General features: G+C 39.3%; 2 protein-coding genes across 2 annotated transcripts in view; both read right to left on the bottom strand.

Annotated features, from left to right (window-relative positions):
* Window positions 1-7,622, bottom strand: part of LOC134678388 (O-acyltransferase like protein-like) — a 55,502-nt gene extending 47,880 nt beyond the window's left edge. The window contains exon 1 of the mRNA XM_063536946.1: window positions 6,941-7,622. Within this exon, the coding sequence (XP_063393016.1) occupies window positions 6,941-7,514 (574 nt within the window). The 5' untranslated portion in view covers window positions 7,515-7,622. The remainder of the gene's footprint in view (window positions 1-6,940) is intronic.
* Window positions 1-23,762, bottom strand: part of LOC134678414 (pre-mRNA-splicing factor 38B-like) — a 284,815-nt gene that overhangs the window by 36,850 nt on the left and 224,203 nt on the right. The gene's annotated exons all lie outside the window — the stretch shown is intronic.

Below are 23,762 nucleotides of genomic sequence, written 5' to 3'. Positions count from 1 at the left end.
GACACCTATGACGACTTTTATGACATAGTGCATGGCCACCATTTTGGAATCCAAAATGGTCATCATTTTCTAAATCTGCGCCCCCCAAAACCTATAAAACGACATCCATGACGACTTTTATGACATAGTGCATGGCCGCCATTTTGGAATCGAAAATGGTTATCGTTTTCGAAATCTGCGCCCCCCAAAACCTATAAAACGACACCCATGACGACTTTTATGACATAGTGCATGGCCGCCATTTTGGATTTCAAAATGGTCATCATTTTCTAAATCGGGGCCCCCTAAAACCCATAAAACGACATCCATGACGACTTTTATGACATAGTGCATGGCCGCCATTTTGGAATCGAAAATGGTTTTCGTTTTCGAAATCTGCGCCCCCCAAAACCTATAAAACGACACCCATGACGACTTTTATGACATATAGTGCATGGCCGCCATTCTGGATTCCAAAATGGTCATCATTTTCGAAAGCGGGGCCCCCTAAAACCTATAAAACGACATCCATGACGACTTTTATGACATAGCGCATGGCCGCCATCTTGGAATCCAAATTGGTCATCGTTTTCGAAATCTGCGCCCCTTAAAACCTATAAAACGACACCCATGACGACTTTTATGACATAGTGCATGGCCACCATATTGGAATCCAAAATGGTCATCATTTTCTAAATCTGCGCCCCCCAAAACCTATAAAACGACACCCATGACGACTTTCATTACATAGTGCATGGCCGCAATTTTGGATTTCAAAATGGTCATCATTTTCTAAATCGGGGCCCCCTAAAACCTATAAAACGACATCCATGACGACTTTTATGGCATAGTGCATGGCCGCCATTTTGGATTCCAAAATGGTCATCATTTTCAAAATTGGGGACCCCTAAAACTTATAAAACGACATCCATGACGACTTTTATGACATAGTGCATGGCCGCCATCTTGGAATCCAAAATGGTCATCGTTTTCGAAATCTGCGCCCCCTAAAACCTATAAAACGACACCCATGACGACTTTTATGACATAGTGCATGGCCGCCATTTTGGAATCGAAAATGGTTATCGTTTTCGAAATCTGCGCCCCCCAAAACCTATAAAACGACACCCATGACAACTTTCATGACATAGTGCATGGCCGCCATTCTGGATTCCAAAATGGTCATCATTTTCGAAAGCGGGGCCCCCTAAAACCTATAAAACGACATCCATGACGACTTTTATAACATAGTGCATGGCCGCTATTTTGGAATCCAAAATGGTCATCGTTTTCGAAATCTGCGCCCCCTAAAACCTATAAAACGACACCCATGACGACTTTTATGACATAGTGCATGGCCACCATTTTGGAATCCAAAATGGTCATCATTTTCTAAATCTGCGCCCCCCAAAACCTATAAAACGACATCCATGACGACTTTTATGACATAGTGCATGGCCGCCATTTTGGAATCGAAAATGGTTATCGTTTTCGAAATCTGCGCCCCCCAAAACCTATAAAACGACACCCATGACGACTTTTATGACATAGTGCATGGCCGCCATTTTGGATTTCAAAATGGTCATCATTTTCTAAATCGGGGCCCCCTAAAACCCATAAAACGACATCCATGACGACTTTTATGACATAGTGCATGGCCGCCATTTTGGAATCGAAAATGGTTTTCGTTTTCGAAATCTGCGCCCCCCAAAACCTATAAAACGACACCCATGACGACTTTTATGACATATAGTGCATGGCCGCCATTCTGGATTCCAAAATGGTCATCATTTTCGAAAGCGGGGCCCCCTAAAACCTATAAAACGACATCCATGACGACTTTTATGACATAGCGCATGGCCGCCATCTTGGAATCCAAATTGGTCATCGTTTTCGAAATCTGCGCCCCTTAAAACCTATAAAACGACACCCATGACGACTTTTATGACATAGTGCATGGCCACCATTTTGGAATCCAAAATGGTCATCATTTTCTAAATCTGCGCCCCCCAAAACCTATAAAACGACACCCATGACGACTTTCATTACATAGTGCATGGCCGCAATTTTGGATTTCAAAATGGTCATCATTTTCTAAATCGGGGCCCCCTAAAACCTATAAAACGACATCCATGACGACTTTTATGACATAGTGCATGGCCGCCATCTTGGAATCCAAAATGGTCATCATTTTTGAAATCTGCGCCTCCTAAAACCTATAAAACGACACCCCTGACGACTTTTATGGCATAGTGCATGGCCGCCATTTTGGATTCCAAAATGGTCATCATTTTCAAAATTGGGGACCCCTAAAACTTATAAAACGACATCCATGACGACTTTTATGACATAGTGCATGGCCGCCATCTTGGAATCCAAAATGGTCATCGTTTTCGAAATCTGCGCCCCCTAAAACCTATAAAACGACACCCATGACGACTTTTATGACATAGTGCATGGCCGCCATTTTGGAATCGAAAATGGTTATCGTTTTCGAAATCTGCGCCACCCAAAACCTATAAAACGACACCCATGACAACTTTCATGACATAGTGCATGGCCGCCATTCTGGATTCCAAAATGGTCATCATTTTCGAAAGCGGGGCCCCCTAAAACCTATAAAACGACATCCATGACGACTTTTATAACATAGTGCATGGCCGCTATTTTGGAATCCAAAATGGTCATCGTTTTCGAAATCTGCGCCCCCTAAAACCTATAAAACGACACCCATGACGACTTTTATGACATAGTGCATGGCCACCATTTTGGAATCGAAAATGGTTATCGTTTTCGAAATCTGCGCCCCCCAAAACCTATAAAACGACACCCATGACGACTTTTATGACATAGTGCATGGCCGCCATTTTGGATTTCAAAATGGTCATCATTTTCTAAATCGGGGCCCCCTAAAACCCATAAAACGACATCCATGACGACTTTTATGACATAGTGCATGGCCGCCATTTTGGAATCGAAAATGGTTTTCGTTTTCGAAATCTGCGCCCCCCAAAACCTATAAAACGACACCCATGACGACTTTTATGACATATAGTGCATGGCCGCCATTCTGGATTCCAAAATGGTCATCATTTTCGAAAGCGGGGCCCCCTAAAACCTATAAAACGACATCCATGACGACTTTTATGACATAGCGCATGGCCGCCATCTTGGAATCCAAATTGGTCATCGTTTTCGAAATCTGCGCCCCTTAAAACCTATAAAACGACACCCATGACGACTTTTATGACATAGTGCATGGCCACCATTTTGGAATCCAAAATGGTCATCATTTTCTAAATCTGCGCCCCCCAAAACCTATAAAACGACACCCATGACGACTTTCATTACATAGTGCATGGCCGCAATTTTGGATTTCAAAATGGTCATCATTTTCTAAATCGGGGCCCCCTAAAACCTATAAAACGACATCCATGACGACTTTTATGACATAGTGCATGGCCGCCATCTTGGAATCCAAAATGGTCATCATTTTTGAAATCTGCGCCTCCTAAAACCTATAAAACGACACCCCTGACGACTTTTATGGCATAGTGCATGGCCGCCATTTTGGATTCCAAAATGGTCATCATTTTCAAAATTGGGGACCCCTAAAACTTATAAAACGACATCCATGACGACTTTTATGACATAGTGCATGGCCGCCATTTTGGATTCCAAAATGGTCATCAGTTTCGAAATCGGCACTGCCTAAAACTATAAATCGACACCCATCTCGACTTTTATGAAAAAGTGTTTGGCTACCATCTGCATGCAAGACATTTCTATTATTTTTACGTACAAAAATGGCCCCCTGTCAACTTCCAACCGAGATTTAATCGATAATTTATTCGATTAATGTTCAGATTAATTCAATTTCAATCTATGTTACGTCGACTAAACTAATCGTGATTAAAATTTGAGGATTAACTTTTTTTATTCCATTAATTAGTCGAATAAACAGTTAATCTATTAAGTCCCATCTCTGACCACGTCATTTTTACACTTTGAGAATATCTGAAAACAAATGAACACAAGGAGCCATTTTGCAAATCCAGTAACTTTGTTATTACTTTTGACAGCGCGTGTCATGTGTCTACACAGAGTCGACACAAAGTCGAAACATTTGCGACTACTTTGTGACTGCAATATTTCTCAGCCTTAAACCATATTTATACATCGTAATTAACAAGTTTCGTAGTATGTAAAGCGTTATTTCTGTTATTTAAGTATAGTATACGCATCGAAGTACTAAAAATGCATCAAATAATATATTTATGAACACAAGCACTGAGAAGTAAACAATTTCATTTCCGGCTAAACTAAAACAATGTGGCGGCGCGTTGATTATATTACACTTAGTTTATCAAATCACTCGAGCAGTTTAATTCCCCATAATAATTTAAGTCCTATTGTAATATAAATGCAAACAATATATAATTTACGTCTTGTAATCCGTTTTAGAGATGGCGTATTAATGTCACTTATTTTTATTTAACTATTTTTCCATCTGACAGTTTCCATTTGACAGGAACGAAATGAACGAATGAACGAATGATTTTGGCATAAAGTAGTCGCAAACCCGAAACAATGTGTGCACACGGCGACCACACTTTATGTCACTTTGTGTCATGTGTCGACCCTTCCCCATTTCTGGTAACTGTGTCGACACGGCGACGACTCTGCGACTGGAATTGTGACCGAAACAGACGGTGTCGACACAAGATGTGTCTACACCGCGTCGTAACGGCGACTGGAAATGGTTGTATGGGTTTATACCTATTGATGCATATTTGTTTAAAAATTTAAATCGAAATTGCGAAATCGTAAATGGCGTGATAAATAAGTAGTAAAAGAAACGCAAATACTATAATACCTAGTTGTGAACTGAATAACTTTAGCTTAACTTAGTTTTTATTTTAAATCATGCAACTGAAAAATGGATAGGTTAACCAGTGAGTTTTTAATATATATGTACCTCTATATATATTTTTCTAAAACTTTGGGATGGAAGGTCAGGTGGTATGTAGGGTCATAAAAACTAATGCCTACGCAGATTCTCGGGATTATATAGTTCCCACGCTTAAGCCATGGCAAAAAGCAGGGACAACGCAAGGAATATGATGATGATCGGGCACCAGCAGAGATGCTGGTCATGCCGCGTCCATGGCAGAAGACCTCAAACGCCGCAAATATGCCACCCTTGGCAGTAGTTATATTTTTGAGGCGTTTGGGGTTGGACCGCTGGGGCCGTGGGGGCCAAGCGCGCGCCGTATATACAGGGCCTTAGCGGAGCGCCTTATAGATGCCGCAGGGGACCAGAGGGCTTGCCAGTATTTTGCTCAACGCATTAATATTGCCATACAACGTGGCAATGCGGCCAGCCTTCTGGGCACACTGCCCATCGAAAGTGACTTGGGGGACGTTTTTTATTTATTTAGTTTAGAGATAGTTTCTATTATTATTTTTAAGCTAATTTAATGTTTTATATTTATTTAATAGTGATGATGATATTCTTCTAAAAGTAGTACAGACAGAATTTTCCATATTTCCAAAAGTATGATCACGATGATAATTATAGTTTCACGATTTGATAGCTTATTATATTAGCAGCTTGTTGTAAAATCGTTCTTTAGGCATATCTACGTATTAGCAAAGACATATGTAACTTCGTATAAGATGAATAAAGTCTAAGAAATAAACGTGCCTCGGAAATCGAGAAAAAGTCATTCTCGCATAGATGGCGCACACACCTTTGGCCTATGCTCGGCTAGATGGCGTTACGACACCGTTTCATATTTAACAATTTTAACACATAGATATCAGTGAATGAACATGGGTCAAAATGATATAAAAATAATAAAATCATTTATCTATATATATTCATTTTTTTGATAATTTTATACGTGTTTATTTTGAGTTATAGTCGTGTGTCGATAGATGGCAGTAAATTTACAGTGACTACAACATTTACTATGACCGGACCCCTCTATATATCTATTCTTTTTGGTATTAGTGTATTACGTCTTACATATAGGATCGATGAATGAAAAGTCAGGCGATTATCAATTTATCACACTGGATGCGATTCGTACGTCGATTCGAGCGTGTGTAAGTTCCCTCGTAGAGGTAGGTATATATAAGGACAATATTTTTAGTAATATTTTATCTCATTTGGCTGTAATATTAATAATTAATTTTGCGGGCACGCTGCCTGCGTGTTGGGCATCCTCCCGAGGGCACCAAATTTTGATAGGAATGATTAACTTTTAGTTTTAGTTATATTAATTGTAGTTAGTTTTAGTTTTATATAGTAGTAAAAGTACCTGTTATTATGTCTTTTAGTAATTTATATTAATAAAGTCATACATTATGAATAGCAATTTGCAAGTTGCTTTTATTATGTAAACTTTATATAGATTTTACTTAAGATTAACCTCGAATGGACCTTGAATTGTTTGTGGTGTTGAATAAAATATTTTCTCTCTCCCTCTCTCTCTCTTTCTAATTATTCTCAAAATATCCGAAATATTCTGGAAACTAAATATGAAGTCTAGCAGAAATCAAAACTAAAGTAACTGTATGTAAGAAGGTTGGGCAATAAACGCGCAGAAAAAAAATCCGAGAACATTTCATGGGAACTTTGTAGTTTTTGAAAATCCCCTTTGCACGAAGAGTTCCTTGACACCTATATTGAATAGACGAAATCACCTTTACCAATAATAAAATCATAAATTTGTACCTAAATAAAAATTCGCTATAGCAACTTACATACTAACAAACTAACAACTATAACTATTAAAAAAAATACTTAAAATGGAACCTTCGAAAGTTTTAAAGATTTTTTCCAACCTTTAAGAAACTTCTTGGTACTGTTGGATTAACCGGATTTTTTTATTACTAATTAAAAAATTGGCACGGTTGATTACACTGAAAAATTCGCTTAGCTATAACCACTTACTTTTCAGGGCCCAGAGGCTCTTCTCCCGGAGTCCCTCGATGTATTCCTGCATGTCCTCGAGGCAGCTCCCGTTCACCATCTTCTGCAGCTCATCCCACTGACTCACTAATATATCGGCATCGAATACCCTCAGCATCTCTTCAATACCAACTATTGAGGAGTTGGTCCTCAACGCCCTGCTTTCGTTCACCGTATTTCGGATGGAATCGCTCAATTTCGTTAAAACATCTTTCGGTTTCGACGTAGTTTTCTCTCTTGCGCTCTTTATTATATGCTGGACGTAGTGCGACTTTTCGGTGCTGGACGTTTTGGGTTGCTCGAAAGCTTCCGCGAACGTCAGACCATCATCGTCCGCGAATAAATCGAAGGAATCTTCAGTTGTCGAAGATTTCGTGAGCACTGATCCGATTAAATCCGAGTTACCCTCGGGGAGTTTAGCTCCTTTTATATTCTGGAAAGCGTCTATTAAAGCGCTTCTTAGTCGTTCTTCCCTAGGGTTTTCTTTCAACTCCGCCGCAAAGGCACTACACAGTAGCACTAAGATCGCGATCATATTCGGCATGTTTGGTGACATGTCAGCGTGCGCGCGGCATGGCAGTCTGCGCGCGACTGCTGCGCAGGGCCGCTGGTGACATAACAGACACTTTCACTGCGTAGTGATGGGAGTTTTGGAGGCTTCTGAGGTATGTGTGATGATGATATTCATGTCCACTTGAGAGCGAAATAAATTAATTATTAGGAAACAAACGTTGTGTAAAGCCTTTTAAAAATAGAATAACAAGTATATATACGGTCTAAAAGTAAAATATATTTAAATGTTCATCAACACCAAGCGCCAATGTCCTTAATTCTTTCTGTGTTTTTTACCTTACTTTTTTAAAATAATCTTACGTAACTTAAAGATACTAAAGATATTAAATCTTAGGAAAATAAGTACGTGAGTACCTACTTACTAAGTGGCAGGTACCTAACCTAACTAATAAGTAGGTAGGTATAGTTGAGAGCTTTTTAACATTATGTAATTGGTATAATGTAAAAATGTAGTTAAATGTTTATAACAATAAAACGATTTCTAAAACTTTTCTTAAAATCTTCTATGAACAAAAGTTTTATAATAGTATTTGATTTTTTCCTACTATATTCGTTCCCTTTTGTGATTTTACTGAATCGAATTCTTAAACGACAAATGCTCTAAAACCAACATAATTAAGTCTTCATCCTCACAGCTCTGAGTTAGTTTCTCTTTGCTTTCAATCGAAGGCCGAAAACCGATAATTGGTCCCTAGACTGAGGGCTTTGTATCCCAGCACTACTAGTTGAAACGTAATCTTACACCTCACCAAGGTGCCTTAATTTATGTACTTAAATGCAAATATAAATATCTCTATCCCTTTTAATGGGTCATTATGTAATTTTAGGCCGAAAGCCGGAAGATGCGCTTATGGTCGAACCCTCGTGTCCCATCAAATAAGCGATGATTTCAAAACTCAAAAATGTATTCTGTAAGTGGGCCACAAGGGCTCTTACACAAGTCAATGCCATATTAACAGTGACATCATATATGTAGTGGCATGGAAAATACATAGCAACATTTATAAATACAACAGCCAATAGCTGTGTAAACATTACATTAATAATCTTAAAATAAATAGTTACTAAAAGTTAACAGTATGTATAATTTCTCAGGTCAATAATAGATACCTATATTAAATTTGGACACGTAAAATTAAAATGTCCCCAATGTCAATTTTATGGATTAATAATAAATATTATAATTATTGTTTACTATACATATATATAACTAAACTACATATTAGTGTTATATACGTATATATTACGTCGGTCAAAAGTCCGAGGCCTAAAGTTTGTCCCATCACTATTACTATCCGCAACCTAGTTGGCTTTGTTACGCAGTAATTAGATAAATTTTATGCAATAAAAGATCTCTAACGACTGGAAACAAAATACGTCACAGTTTCAGGCCGAAAGCTGAAAGCCCAGGCTGTAATAAGGCCGAGGCCTAAAAGTTGGCACCGAGGCCTAAGGGTCCCATCACTACAAACATCCTAGTTGGCACGCTTACGCAGTAATTAGCGCAGTAACATTTGCATACAACGCCCGTAATATTATGCAACAACTTTCATAACTTTCAATCGTGTGTCCCTTGTTAATCGCGTTTCGTCACTGTCACAGGTGTATCAAGGTTAACTGGAAGAAATATTTTGAAGGGATGAGTTTGCCTTTGTATTTATTGCCATTTCTCTATCATGTAAAGGTTTTGTACTTCGTGTCACAAATTTAATAGTGTCATTACTTGACCAGTAGACTGGTAGCCTTCCGGTGGGTTGGCCCAGGGCCTACCACGAACCACGTTCGACGTGTTGCCTTTCTGTCACACTTACCTACGTAAGACTTTACAAGTGCGACAGAGGCAACACGTCGAACGTGGTTCGTGGTAGGCCCTCAGGTATCGCTGGGAAGACAACGTGACGGCGGATCTGAGCGGCTACCGCGAAAACCGAAATTCGCAAATTGCGGGGATCTTTCCCTTTTACTCCAATGAAGGCGTAATTAGAGTGACAGAGAAAAATCCCCGCAATTTGCGAACTTCGATTTTCGCGGTTATAGCCCTGAGCGGCTACCGCGAAAACCGAAATTCGCAAATTGCGGGGATCTTTCTCTTTCACTCCAATGAAGCCGTAATTAGAGTGACAGAGAAAAATCCCCGCAATTTGTGAACTTCGATTTTCGCGGTAGCCCATCTGCTTCAGCTTCGCGTCAGTAACTGGCAGGAAGCTGCGCAGGATTGGGACAGGTGGCACGCTCTCGTTTCAGAGGCCAAGATTCTCTTTGGATCGCTGACCCAAAATAGTTACTTTATACTTTACAATCTTTACATAATTAGGTACATGTAAATAGGCTGGACGATTAGTCTAATATCGATCCTTATCGCTTAAATAAAACTGTAAATAAAATAAATACATAATATTTCGCGTTGTGGGAAAGTTTGTTCCGTCCGTCTAAATATTTTGCCGTAACATACACCCGAACCGCAGTTTTCAAAACAATATGGCGGTGGACGCTGCAGTTTTGTGCATCGAGTTTCATTTGTTTTTAGTATTCGAGGAAGTTAGTGGCGATTTTAATGAATGGCAGAATGTAATATTGTTATTTGGTATTTGAGATGATGTGGAAGTGTTTTGACGTTGGGTCGATTAGATTCCATAAATTATTTACGGGTTTCGTCTATAGTCCGCTTTTTTTAGCATTAGAAAGAATTTCGCAGAAGTAAGCTTGTATTTCCAAATCCGGCACTTTTAGCGGTAATAATTTGAAGTAAATTATATGTATTGACCATGCTACATTAGATAATTCAATAATTATTAACAATTAAAGAGCCTGATAATAACTGCACGCTTGCTTCTGTGGAGTTCTTTCTAATGCTAAAAAAAACGAACTATATGTTGTGTATAATTGATTCGATATTTATTGATGTCGTGACGGTACAGGCTCATAGATCATGGGGGCTGTTCTTAAATTACGTCACCTATTTTGACGATTTTTGACCTCCTCCCCTCCCACCTAAATCATCCAAAAATCATGCTTTGACCCCGTTTCCTCTACGCCATGCTACCATCATCCAGACCCCGCCCCCCCATTTGAAATGACGTAATTTATGGATAGCCCCATGTTTACGTGGTTGCTATACCTCATCTTCATACCTACTTATAACAAATTGTGTCAAAATGTTTTCCATAATTTTATTTTATTGGGAAACAAACAGCTTTCAATAATACAGGATATGGATATTATATATGACTATAATACATGAGCCAAAATAGAACTTTGAAGAGTGAAAATACATACATACAAATTTAAACCAGTCTAGGAAACAGAGAGGGAAAAGAAAAAATAACAATAAGAGTACATCGTCATCATCGTGCTAATATCCATCTTAATGTTAATATCCAGAGAGGAAAATGAGGCCTACGTTTGTATGAAAAGATGATTTCGCGCGAGTCCTCCACTTTCGTCTTAAGATTAGGGTAAAGGATCGACGGATTATTTACCAGCGATAGCTAGACAGGTTAAATATAATTCCTATGTTCTTAATACTGCCAGTGGGAAGACACTACTTCGGTCGAACTCGCTCACTCGGCATTGCTCCGAGCAATTATTAGATTGGCACCACTTGACTTCCTTTTGCGTGCACGACCACAGATAAGATAATCACTTGAATTTTGACAACCCTAAATCGCCGAAAGGGATAGTGCCATACATTAGAAAGGGATAGCATGATTCGACCCTGAACCGCTGTCAAACTTCGGGTTTGTAGGAAGTGTCCTTTCTGTACGGTAGTACCAGGCGTGGCTCACTCCGCGATTTCGTCGCTTTGCTACAGGTAGCTAAAAGTCGATCCGTTCGACCCCCATTTTGGGGTTTGCCATAAGCCGCGCGTGGCTCTGTCGCCACCTAGCGGCCATATCTGTGCTGATCGTGACAGACGCGTTTTGTTAGAGAGTGAGTCTTCTGTACCTAGTTAGTACTATTATTTATTCTGTGGTAGTACTATTATTTCTTCTGAGATACTACGCCATTTCAGGTGAACACTGAATAATAACCTATTGGTATTAAGAACGGCCCGGGTCACTCACGTATTTTAAGTCGAAAAACGCTCGACATGTTTCACTCCGTACCGAGGAGTGTCATGTGTCCGTTCTTGCTCCAATTGAGGGGGATTTAAATCTTCTCGGGGCAGAGGTGTACGGTTGGAGCCGGTAAAGGTTTATTTGACGTTCATAAGCGCATTAATTGTAATATGCCTACTTGAATAAACTATTTTTTTTCTTTTCTTTTCTTAATATATTTAATATATTATCTCTGTGTCTCTGTTTTCACGTCACTGTCGGAAGTTATTATAATCACTCTGAATTACTTGAACACAATGTTGTTGCATTAACATTGTACGTGTTGTTACACGATATACTAGACTATACCTTAGCCGTGGGAAAGCCGAGTTACTAGAGTCGGACCAAGATAACTCTGCATGCCATTTGCAATGACAAATGTGGCAATGTCATCATTGATGTCACATGTCTATGATAATATCTGGAGTCGCTTACGCTATTATTAATGCCGCTCTTATATTATAACTTCGCGCGATTTTTTTTAAGTGGTCTAGCTGTTTTACTCTATGATACGGAAAGAAGTGCACGGAGCCGTGGTCACGGCGAAAGCTTGGCGTTTAGGCTCTACGGCCGAACAGACATTATGACAAGCAGTAACCCTTTAATAGTAGGCTGTTAACTAACTAGTGTAATGCTTATCCGGTTCCTGGGGGCTTAATCAAGCGACAATAGGTAGTTAGAAAAGCCAGAATATGGGGTTGGCAGCTATCAAAGGTTTGCATAGATGGCGCCATCATAGCTTGCCCCCTTTTTCTATGAAGTTTGGCTTACCGCGCGAAGCTTGCGACGGATAATATGGCCGTCGTGCGGGTTTTTATTAATTTTCATAATTACGCTGAAGATATACTTCTGTTTTTTTTATATCTCGTCTATTTTATACTAAAATTTTACTGCTTATGGTATGCATATACTTACAACTGAAAATAATTCAATATTCCATGATTTTTTTTAACCACATATTACCAGGCAAAGGCATGGCTCACTCCGCGATTCCGTCGCTTTGCTACAGGTAGCAGAAATACATGCGTTCGACCCCAATTTTGGGGTTTGCCATAAGCCGCGCGTGGCGCTGTCGCTACCTAGCGGCCATATCTGTGCTGATCGTGACAGACGCGTTTTGTTAGAGAGTGAGTCTTCCGTACCTAGTACTATTATTTATTCTGTGATATTACCCGATTTTTATCTAAGAATTAACCTAAGTTTCCAGTAGTTACGTCTATTTGATTAAATGTTACTCAGTACCTATACTCCTATTGCACCTATAGTCTGTCAAGCCATTTCCGTCAGTATAAAAAAGCGGCAATTTAAAAAATGTAGGCGCGAATGGTTTATTTTTAAATTTCCCGCCTTATTCTAGTAACAAACTTGTTGAATCAAACATAATAAACATTATAACACCTTACGTAACATGACCAGTCTTAGCATTAAAACATGCACTTGACTAAATCTCGCACCAATAAAAAGTTGCTATAAACATAATATTTCTTTACATTCCCTCTACTAGGCCAACTTAAATCCATTGGAAATTCAACTTTATCTCCCTAAGCAAAAGACAGTAAATTATTTGTTTTTTGGTCAAAACAAGTTCAGAAATCAACCATGATAATTGATAAATATACGCGTAAATTAAGCTTTAAAGTATAGAGAATAGAGTTCATTTTAGCACGATCTAAGAGTAATAGCATATTATATGGAAAAGTTATGAAATCTTTCGGTGAAACCTTTTGCCGAAGTGACAAGGTCAACCAATCTGCTTTATACTAGTTAAAGCCCGTGGGTACGCCTGCGACACCTTGCCCTTATTAGGCAATGATATAGGTACCTACCTAATAACATAATATGTATAACACTTTAAACTCTCGCGTTTTATACACGTAAAATTAATGTTACTAACGGGTCTAGCTTGCACTAGCTGTGTTCAGGAAGACACTTTTCAGCCAGGACCAGTTTTCCGTGGCCATGCACAGCTAGTGCAACTTGACTGAAACGTTAGACCCGTTTGATCGCGTTACACCCGATAATAACGTTATTTAAATTATAAAATAACTCCAGATTGAGAGCGGGTGAGCGGGTTAGCAAAAAATAGTATGAGCGTTGCTGAGGGTGGTATTCCACATTCCACCTATAAATTTATTTGTCCAATATTAGAGAAGAATATGAGAAAGAGAGTGAGACGCAACGATAGGTAAAGAAATTGAACATGTGGAATACCACCCTCCTAACTGGCGCGGACGCGTGTGACGGATTTTACCTAATACATGCAATAGCGCCAGCGTCATAGGCGTACCCACAGTGGGGCAAGGTGGGGCAGTTGCCCCACCCTGGTCTCTGACCATAAGTAAGCTAAGAATTTCTGTTTCAACTGTACCCTGTTACAATGTACCCAGCCTCCCCTACTTCTGCCCCACCCCTTAAAAAATGCCGCGTACGCCCATGACCAGCGTGCGTGCGCCCGTGGATGCCCTGATGGGGTTTATGGTTTATACTGGAGCCCCGAACTCGCATGCTCGAGTCCCACCAATCACACTTAACCTACTTAAGTTACTACAACCGAGAACTCAATCAAACAACCCGTCCCGCGCCCTTCCAGATGCAAAGGTGCCCATCACGCTCGCCGCGTTGCCACGCTGGACCGAGATAGACAGCCTCTGCATCAGAGACAGCCTCTGCATCAGAAGAGAGTTTGAGTTCTCGGTTGTGGCTTTATTTAGCTTAGTTTTAATTTAACTTAAGTTACTTACCTACTTGAATACCAAACATACAAACATCCTTATTAACAATATATAAGTAGATTATGAAGGCTAACCATTGACCCGCGCTGTTGTCTCCGATCTACGCTCCCGCGCAAGGATATCCGGTCGCTTGCGTAATCTTACGAATAACCGTAATAAAACTGTATGTTACCCGACTGACCACTAAAAAGAGGTTAATTATGACGAGCGAACAGAGGCTGATGTGGTGACGCTCTTGTTGTTAAAATCAAACATTTTTAATAATTTAGTTTTATTGTAGACGAGTTCAATTTAACCCAAGTTTTAGGTTATACCAGAAAATGAAAGTGTGCTTTTTGTGTTTCGGACGGTTTGCTACTTACATACCTACTATTCTATACATATATACATTTCACAAATTAAAACACTTATTTAAAAATAATGTTATCTGTGACATTAAATTAAAACATTTTTGCCGAATAATTTGTACTTTGTGTGGGATTGGCCTACCGAAGATGAAAATCGTGGGTCTCGTTTGTACCCTAAAAAAGTTTGTTGTACTTAATAATGTATTGTTTGTCCGCAATAGTCCGCATTTACGTTGGTCATAATTTTTTTGGATGAGAAACTCTTCGCGTATATTTTCAGGATTGCCATAAAACAAACCTAACCCAGATAACCTTAAGAAAATCCTGAAAAGTTATCGGTTTCAGTTTTAAGACTAATGATAATATATGTATTATAACAAACAATACAATGACTTAAAACTTTATGTGAAACAAAGGGCCCCCTTAAAATCGTACATTACACAGGTATGTAATCGGGATGAAGAAAAACTCACTACAACCTCCACTTTTGAAATTTTATAGTTTATATGTTAATTAATATTTTTTTCTCTTTTACTGTGATTGACATCTGTATTTACAATTTATACATTTTAAAAAATGCAGCGTTGCCATGAATATTAAAGGTTTTTTTTTAAAACCTTACCAGAGTCACTTACGCAAAGGATGCGTAACTATAAACTACAGTTAGTCATTATGATTAAGCAACCTAAAAGCAGGTGCGTATACAAAACACCACGTAAACTACAAACTATGCAAAAGTCCTAAACAGTAAATAGCTAGTAGAGTGTTAGGACCTTGTGGCTCCAAGTGTTGGTAATGGCAGAGTCCGCAGGAGTTCGGCCGAGACAATTTCCTATATCATTTCCCTGGAGGTACCATTTTAACTCGCGTGATCTAAAGTGAGATTTTAACGAGTAATTATTGCAACCCTTTGAATGCCATCATCCTTTAGGGCTAAAGGTCTCTGCCCACTGCACCGTATCATACCATGACCGTGCTATGAACGTATCAGGCACGGAATGTAACGCGATACGGCCTACTATGCCCACTACACCGTGTCCACATTGTACATAACGGGTTTAATGCCCGTAGTAACCGCGCATCATCCCCATACCATCCGTCTATAATCCCCGTAGCATCCGCGTTTCATCCCCTTAGTAGGTACCCGCGTTTTATTCGCGAGAGCAATTCTCGTCAGAAAGAGCCAGCGAATAGTTATCAGACTGGTAAGAGCGAGCAAGAAATATAGCAACGCGTTTATAACGGGCTTAGAACGGTCAACATACGCGGTTAAAACCCGTATGCCCACCGTTTCGCCGCCTGCACGCACCGTTTTGGCAACGTTGCGTGCCATGCACGGAGCGTTTCGGCACCGGCAAAATATCCTCGCCGACTATTTTTGCCGGTCCGTGCATGGCACGCGACGGGTATGGTCGGTGACGGAACGGGCTAGTGGGCATAGTCTCATACTTTCTCATACAAAGAATATTTTTTTGCCTGACACGTTCATAGCACGGTCATGGTGATACGGTGTAGTGGGCAGAGACCTTAACCCTAGCGTCTGTCGAGCGTCAGCGCTATGGAAAAGGGCGTCGCTGCGCAGTTGCGCCAGCGTTACGCCGAGCAACAGCCATAGAGTTAACTAGACGCCGACGCTCGGGAGACGCTATACCGTAAAACGAGGTGAGTAGGTTTCGCGGGGAGAGTTGGGTTATGAATGGGGAGAGAAGGTTTGAGAGGGGGTGAGAAGGGATTTTAAGGCTACTGCTACAAAAATAATGTATTCCAATTTAAAATGGGGCTATAGTAATACGTATAATAAAAAAAATCGATCCAACAATCTTCCAAAATCACCTTTGTATGAAAAACCCTCTCACCCCAAATACGAGGCACTACGGGGTGAGGTGGGTTTTCCTCTTTATCGACAAAGTTATGAAATGGAACTACCCAAAATAAAATACAAACGTCCGAACCACTTATTATGTACACCATTCAGTTTTCACATGTAAAACTAAAATTTTATCGAGGTTTGAAAGTCAAATTTCACCCAACTGACCCCATTTTACGGTAATGTGTGGTACTTAACGTTCCTTCTCCACTTAATGACTTTTTAGGTAGCTTAGCAGCTTCTGCGCTCCCGTAATGTACGGTCTTTCAAGAGTTTGATTTCAGTACGATGATGATGATGATGAATGAATGAATGAGTCAGATACCGTAGTAGGGGCCGCACAAACAATGGTAACAGTCAAATTACACGTCTCGCGTCACTCGCCGCCGCACTCTTATTAGGTCTCCTTTACACGATACGACACGACTAGAGTTAGACCAAAAGTCTGTAGCGATTTTGATAGCCCACGCAGTGCAAGTGTTATTTATATATACGTCATTAATTTCATATAAGTTTGACGTATAAGTAACACTTGCACTGCGTGGGCTTTCAAAATCGCTGCAGACTTTTCTTGGTCTAACTTTATTACAGGCACGAAGTTAAAGAATACGGGGTTGAGAAGGAGATGAGTTGTGGTGTACCTATTCCCATTTGTCTCCGCACGGGCACAAATGGGAATATAAGTTTGGAAAAAAATAATAATAAAAAGGCATTTTTATTATAGCAGAAAAACAGCAATGGACAAAGAGAAACACAATAAGCACAATAAGGGCCCCCCCACATCTGGCGTCTTTCGAGCGTCGGCGTCTCTCGGCGTCGGTCCAGCGCTATGGAAAATGACGTCGCTGCGCAGTTGCGTCGACGCTGCGTCGACGTTGCGTCGACGTCGGCCATAGAATTGTAGACGCCGACGCTCGAAAGACGCCAGATGTGGGGGGGCCCTAAGGTTTACGTACAATAGGGTGGTTTTCATATAATTCATTCCCATTTGTCCCTGGCTCATGTATGGTGGTCACGTGGGGTGGGGACAAAATATGGGAATGCACCGAAATTTTTGGGGCGAATTGGGGATTTAAATAATAAAAATTATTCATTATAGCTTGCAATGCAATAGAGTTGGCAACAGGCGGGTCGATGTACGAAAATCAACACATACGTCAAAATGACGTATTTTAAAAGACACACAATTAATAGCTAAATGAGGATAGAAGCGCGTTTATGAATAAAGTCATTTGTTTTTATCGTCACGTATCGTATTCGTGTCGTGTCGTGTAAACAAACGCCTGTACATATTATTACCTCAGTAAACACACCTTGAGTAATATCTTACATAAATTACAGTATCGGGTAAATTCGTTGCCAAACGTTTTGGCTCAATTTGATGTGATTACCAAATATCCTGTTAGATGGCATTGTTACAACTTGCCAAAATCCTACTAAGTAGCTCGTACTAGACACCAACCCGGGGTTAACCGGTTATATCTAGAGTTACCATGGTTACCAGTACCATTTGACATTGGGTTAACAGTTAAACCGCTTAACCCCGGGTTAGTGGGATGGTGCAATTCAAGTGGGCCTAAGTACCGCAAGGCGGCAACCGCAGAAACGGATGTCCAGGCGCGTTGATGTCTTTTGTTCTGTGCATTCTCCTAACTCTCATAAGATTGGTTCTCCATACAAACGTAGTTTTTAAAACAACTAAACTGCAAAACGTAATTAAAGACCAAAAAAAAGTAGGACAATGTTGCCACTGCAATAATTTGTTTGTAAAATAGTAAATTCCTTGTGATAAATAATCACTTTAAGAGAATTTATTTACTAGTAATTTTACTCCTATACTATTTAAAAAAGTAGGTAGTTTTTTTTACTTATTTTTACATGAATACAAGACGCGCTAGTAAAAAGTGGCAACATTGTCTTACTTGTTTTGGTCTTGAATTACGTTTTGCAGTATAGCTTACAATAGGATAAGGTATATCTATGCCTGTAATTCGTGTATGTAGCTTCTAATACAATAATTAAAGAAATACAGCGAATATAAGTTTCATACAAAACTTGTTTTTCTCTAATTCATTTGATTTGTTTTATTAAATGCTGGGCCATTGAGACATTCTATGTACAAAGTTTCATTAGAATCCATCACGTAGTTAAAAATGAGAATGAATAAACGTTTGTATGGGAAGGTGAAATTCGGCCGAAATTGCTAGGTAAGGTAGAAGTACTAGTGCTCGACGCTGCCCTAGTATTCGACATGGGCACTTTATGTCAAAGTGACAAGGATTAAATTTGAATACAGAAAAATCTTAACCTATATTACTTTGACATAAAGTGCCCATGTCGAATACTAGGGCAGCGTCGAGCACTAGTACTTCTACCTTACTCTTAATTAATTCTACTTTGATCTATTTATTTATTTAAACTTTATTGCACAATAAATGAAGAGTACAAATGGCGGACTTAATGCCAGAAGGCATTCTCTACCAGTCAACCATGGGCTAAACCGAAAGATCTAGTTGGTGCAGGCTCAGAATACTGTTACAGTAAATTTGGAAGAAAAAAACACTAAACTATAATATATGACATTATATATACATGATACGTAATATTATACATAAATAAATAAATATAAGTACGTAAATATATACACATATATAAATATATTTATATAAATACATATATACATACATATATATATATATCCACTGTAAACATCATGAGGACGACTTATGAACCTGGTCCGACAGATGCTTGCGCAACATGCGCTTGAAAGGGAATTTGTTCTGGGCCTGTCTAATAGAGAGAGGAAGATCGTTCCACTGCCGGATTCTAGGATCTACATGACGTTCGCAGATGTAGCCTACATTATCATGTAGGATTTTGGCTTAACTACCTTTCATACCTTTGTTTTATCAACCCAGCTAACTCTAAAACGAATTTGCAACACCAAAAGGGCTGCAAGGGCGTTCCCGGCCTTTAAGGTGTGAGTCCCTCTTTTATCTTGAAGGTTCGAAGGTCCACAAAAACCGCCGGCGACAGTTTAGCTGTACGACAGGAAGTTTCTGGAGAAACGCACAGTTGAGGACTATTTGGTGTTCCCATTTGTCCCCGCCTCGTGTATGGCGGCGGTCACGTGGGGGACAAATGGGAACACAACGGCTATTTGCAAATATGAACACATCGAAACGGCACCTAACATGCAACACATACAATTACGTATTACGTATATCAAGGTTACTTTTTGCACCATACTATAGTTCGTTTTTTTTAGCATTAGAAAGAACTTCGCAGAAGTAAGCTTGTGGTTCCAAATCCGGCACTTTTAGCGGTAATAATTTGAAGTAAATTATATGTACTAACCGTGCTACATTAGATAATTCAATAATTATTAACAATTAAAGAGCCTGATAAAAACTGTACGCTTACTTCTGTGGAGTTCTTTCTAATGCTAAAAAAAACGAACTATATCATTTCTCCAAACGAATTGCTTTTATCCACAAAATGCAATCATAATTGTGAATCCTTAAGGTTCAATTTTGATTGTATATTGAGAATAGATAGGTGGTTGCGAAAGTGATGTAAGTAGGTATGTGTAGTGATCTTTAATACAATACAAAATGACGATAGTATGCAAGCAGAGGATCGGTGTTGTATGTAAGAGTATAATATGATAGGTACTCTACATACAACCTACTTACCGGAAAATGTGCCTGCTTTGCTCTAAAACTCAATTTTTTTAAATTATATCATGTTTAAATAGGTACTGAAGAAATCCATGCAAATAAATGCCCTTAAATACCAGGCGTGGCTCACTCCGCGATTTTGTAGCTTTGGTACAGGTAGCTACAAGTACATCCGTTCCACCCCAATTTTGAGGAAAGCCATAAGCCGCTGTCGCCACCTAGCGGTCATATCTGTGCTGATCGTAACAGACGCGTTTTATTAGAGTGAGTCTTCTGTACCTAGTACTATTATTTATTCTGTGCCCTTACTATGATTTGAAACCGGGATCATCGGCTTTATAGGCAGGGTCACTACCCGCTAGGCCAGACAGGCCGTCAAAATCACTTATATTATCATCATATTAGACTCCATTTTCAGATTTACCCGAACGTTGCAGTTGCCGTGCAGTCGGTGTGCAGTTCCCATACAAATTACAGTCGGGATGCAGTCCGTCTGTATCGGCCCTTATTAAAGTAGGACAACACATTTCTCCATCGTCCAGAGAGCAAAGTTTCATTGACTCATGAATGTGAGCTAATCTGGCTAATAAAATGCTGAGTCATCGTTTAACACCGTGAGGAAATTCTAATTTCAGGGTCGATAAATTGTGTAATAATTGTAGGTACCTAATAAATAAAAGTGCTTAGTCATTCCAGTCTTTTTAATAACACAAGAAACATTGTGAAAGAGATCCCTAATGAGGGACGTATTTAAAGCCAGTTAGAACGAACAAAAGATATGGCGCGCCCCGCGCGATACCTAATACTTGCGTCGGATTTTTTTTTATTATCGGTTGGCCTGAATCCCTGAATGCCCTGGCAAAAATACACTCATGGACAAATTTACTGGAACCCAAAATAAAAAAAGTTTAATTACTAATTTGAAAAATGATATCTAAATTATGTCATTTAGGCTCGCACTAACGAATACATGTACGGAAATACGAGCTAAAACGACCTGATTCGTGGTACATATTATATTTATGGTTTCTATTATAACAATAACTGTACCGGTTGTCTCATAAAAAGACATAATTACTGTGTTGTGGCATATTAATCTGTTTTATTACCTATGTAACCTGTGTTACTTCATTTATGCCATGTTCTTATGTAATTTTATTAGAAAACCGGAATGTTTTTGGTGCATTAGAAATACATAACATATATAGAAGCAAAAAATCGGTTTTTAAAAAATAAGTTACTTTCGCATTAATAATACATATGTATACCTACCAAATATCTACTCATGGACACATTTAGAGGAACGCAAACAAGGCTTAGTTACTGGATTACAGCAATTACAGGACTAATTTCATAATTATTATTTTTTTGTTTTCTTCTCTATCTGTCCATGAGTGTATAATAGTTGAGAAGTAGGGATGAATGTTATTTACTTTCAGCATAATTTAAGGTACTTAATACATGCGGTCCGGCGCCTAAGGGCCACTTGCACCATTCACTAACCCGGGGTTAATCGGTTAAACCCGGAGCTACCATAGCTAAAAATACAATTTGACACTGTGTTAATCGGTTAACCCCGGGTTAGTGGGATGGTGCAAGTGGCGCTAAGAGGAAGAGGGCCTGATTTTTAAGCTTACCTACTTTCTTAATTTCTTACTTTCAAAGTGTGAATGGGTTATGCCACAGACAGACACACAGACAGACATTGGCGTCAAACGTATAACACCCCTCTTTTTAAATTGGGGTTTAAATAAAATTAAAACACATCCGTGTTTAATCAAGCACCGTTTTAATTTCCTCAAAACACTAAATAAAAATCACTGTTACGCCAGTAAGGTATACTTTACCCGATTACGTAGTTCCCACCAGTGTTGTCAAAGGAAAACCAGGTTTAAGTATATAGCGATAAGAGCGGCTTAAATGCATGTTTCTTAATAGCAATTTGCTCGAAATCGAGTACAGTTATGTCATGAGCATCTTGCGAGAGGTATGCGCGGTGGCAACGCGGTCCACTGCCAATGCTATAATATTTAATTTATAGCATGCCTGAGGGTCTACCGTGAACACCGAAGTTCGCATATCGCGGGCTTCTTTCTCTGTCACTCTAATTACGCATTAATTGGAGTAATAGAGAAAGATGCCGGTCTTCGGGTCCGGTCCGGTCCGGTTCATGCATTGCCGGTCTTCCTCACATTGACCCTAATTTAAACGTAAGCTATCATCGCTTCGCTTCGGTACTGGACGTCACCGCAATCATAATAAAGGCAAAAACTCACCGTTCTGTATGGGTAAATCTTACATGTAACCGAATAAGAACTTGAGCAATGGGAACCCTGGGATTGTCTTGAGAATAATTCAATTACAAGAAACATCTCTCAGCAGATTGGAAAACATTATCATGTAGGTGCATTCATGTGCAATATATAATGACTTGCCCAGCGCAATGCTCAAGATAAATACGAGTATATACCTAAATATCATCTTGTTCCCGCGAGAGTTATGGATCGTAAAAGACAGCTATAAATTAGGGATGTACCGACTAGTCGCCGACTAGTCGGGAAAGCCGACTATCCGGCCACATTTGTAGTCGGCGATTAGTCGGCGACTAGTCAGCAAAAATGGCCGATTAGTCGGCACTTTATTAGTGAAAGAAAAACAGAAAAAAAGAAACCAACAGTTAATATTTACCATATGTTTTATGTCTATTTTACCAAAATACCTATTCAGGGTGTGAAAACTTTTTCTGCTCATCAGGATCGCAAAATAAAAGAAAGACAGAAATTGAACGAGGATTCTTGTGATAGGTCTTTGAACCAATAGAAAACACCTTTTAGCCAAGCTAATATATGAATAGCGCAACCAAAAGAGCAAAACTATTGTTTTTCACCTGAACTTATACGAAACTAATGATCTGGCCGACTAGCCGACTAGTCGGCCGACTAATCGGCCATTCGAGCGCCGATTAGTCGGCTAGTCGGCTAGTCGGCCAAATCAATAGTCGGTACATCACTACTATAAATCCTTCGGGAATTACTAATTCATACGATTTATCTTTTTTTCTTATTAGGTATAGAATATCTGCAGAAATGGCACGAGATGGAAAATAATACAATCAATAAACTACGTAAATATAAGCTGGTCAAGCAAACCTTGTCAGTAAAAAAAGGCGCGAAATTCAAATTTTCTATGGGACGATATCCCTTCGCGCCTACATTTTTCAAATTTGCCGCCTTTTTCTACTGACAAGATCTGCTTGACCAAGTTATAGTCTAAATTTCTAAATAACACTTTTTGGCTGTTTGAAAATATTGCCAATGCCATTAAAACTTGAAACTGTCATATTTGTTGCGGAAAATGTTAAGTTATACCAGTTGCGTGAAACGTATTTATTCTTTTCAAGTTAGTTTTCTAAAAATGAACTCTGGTGTTAACAAAATAAAGCTCTAGTTGCTTTATTGTATCAGGAATAATAATCAAAAATTTCAAGTATTTGAACTGAATAGCGTCA

This window comes from Cydia fagiglandana, chromosome Z (assembly GCF_963556715.1).
Source record: "Cydia fagiglandana chromosome Z, ilCydFagi1.1, whole genome shotgun sequence".
Taxonomy (NCBI): Eukaryota; Metazoa; Arthropoda; class Insecta; order Lepidoptera; family Tortricidae; genus Cydia; species Cydia fagiglandana.
This window is presented reverse-complemented; position numbering and strand designations above follow the sequence as displayed.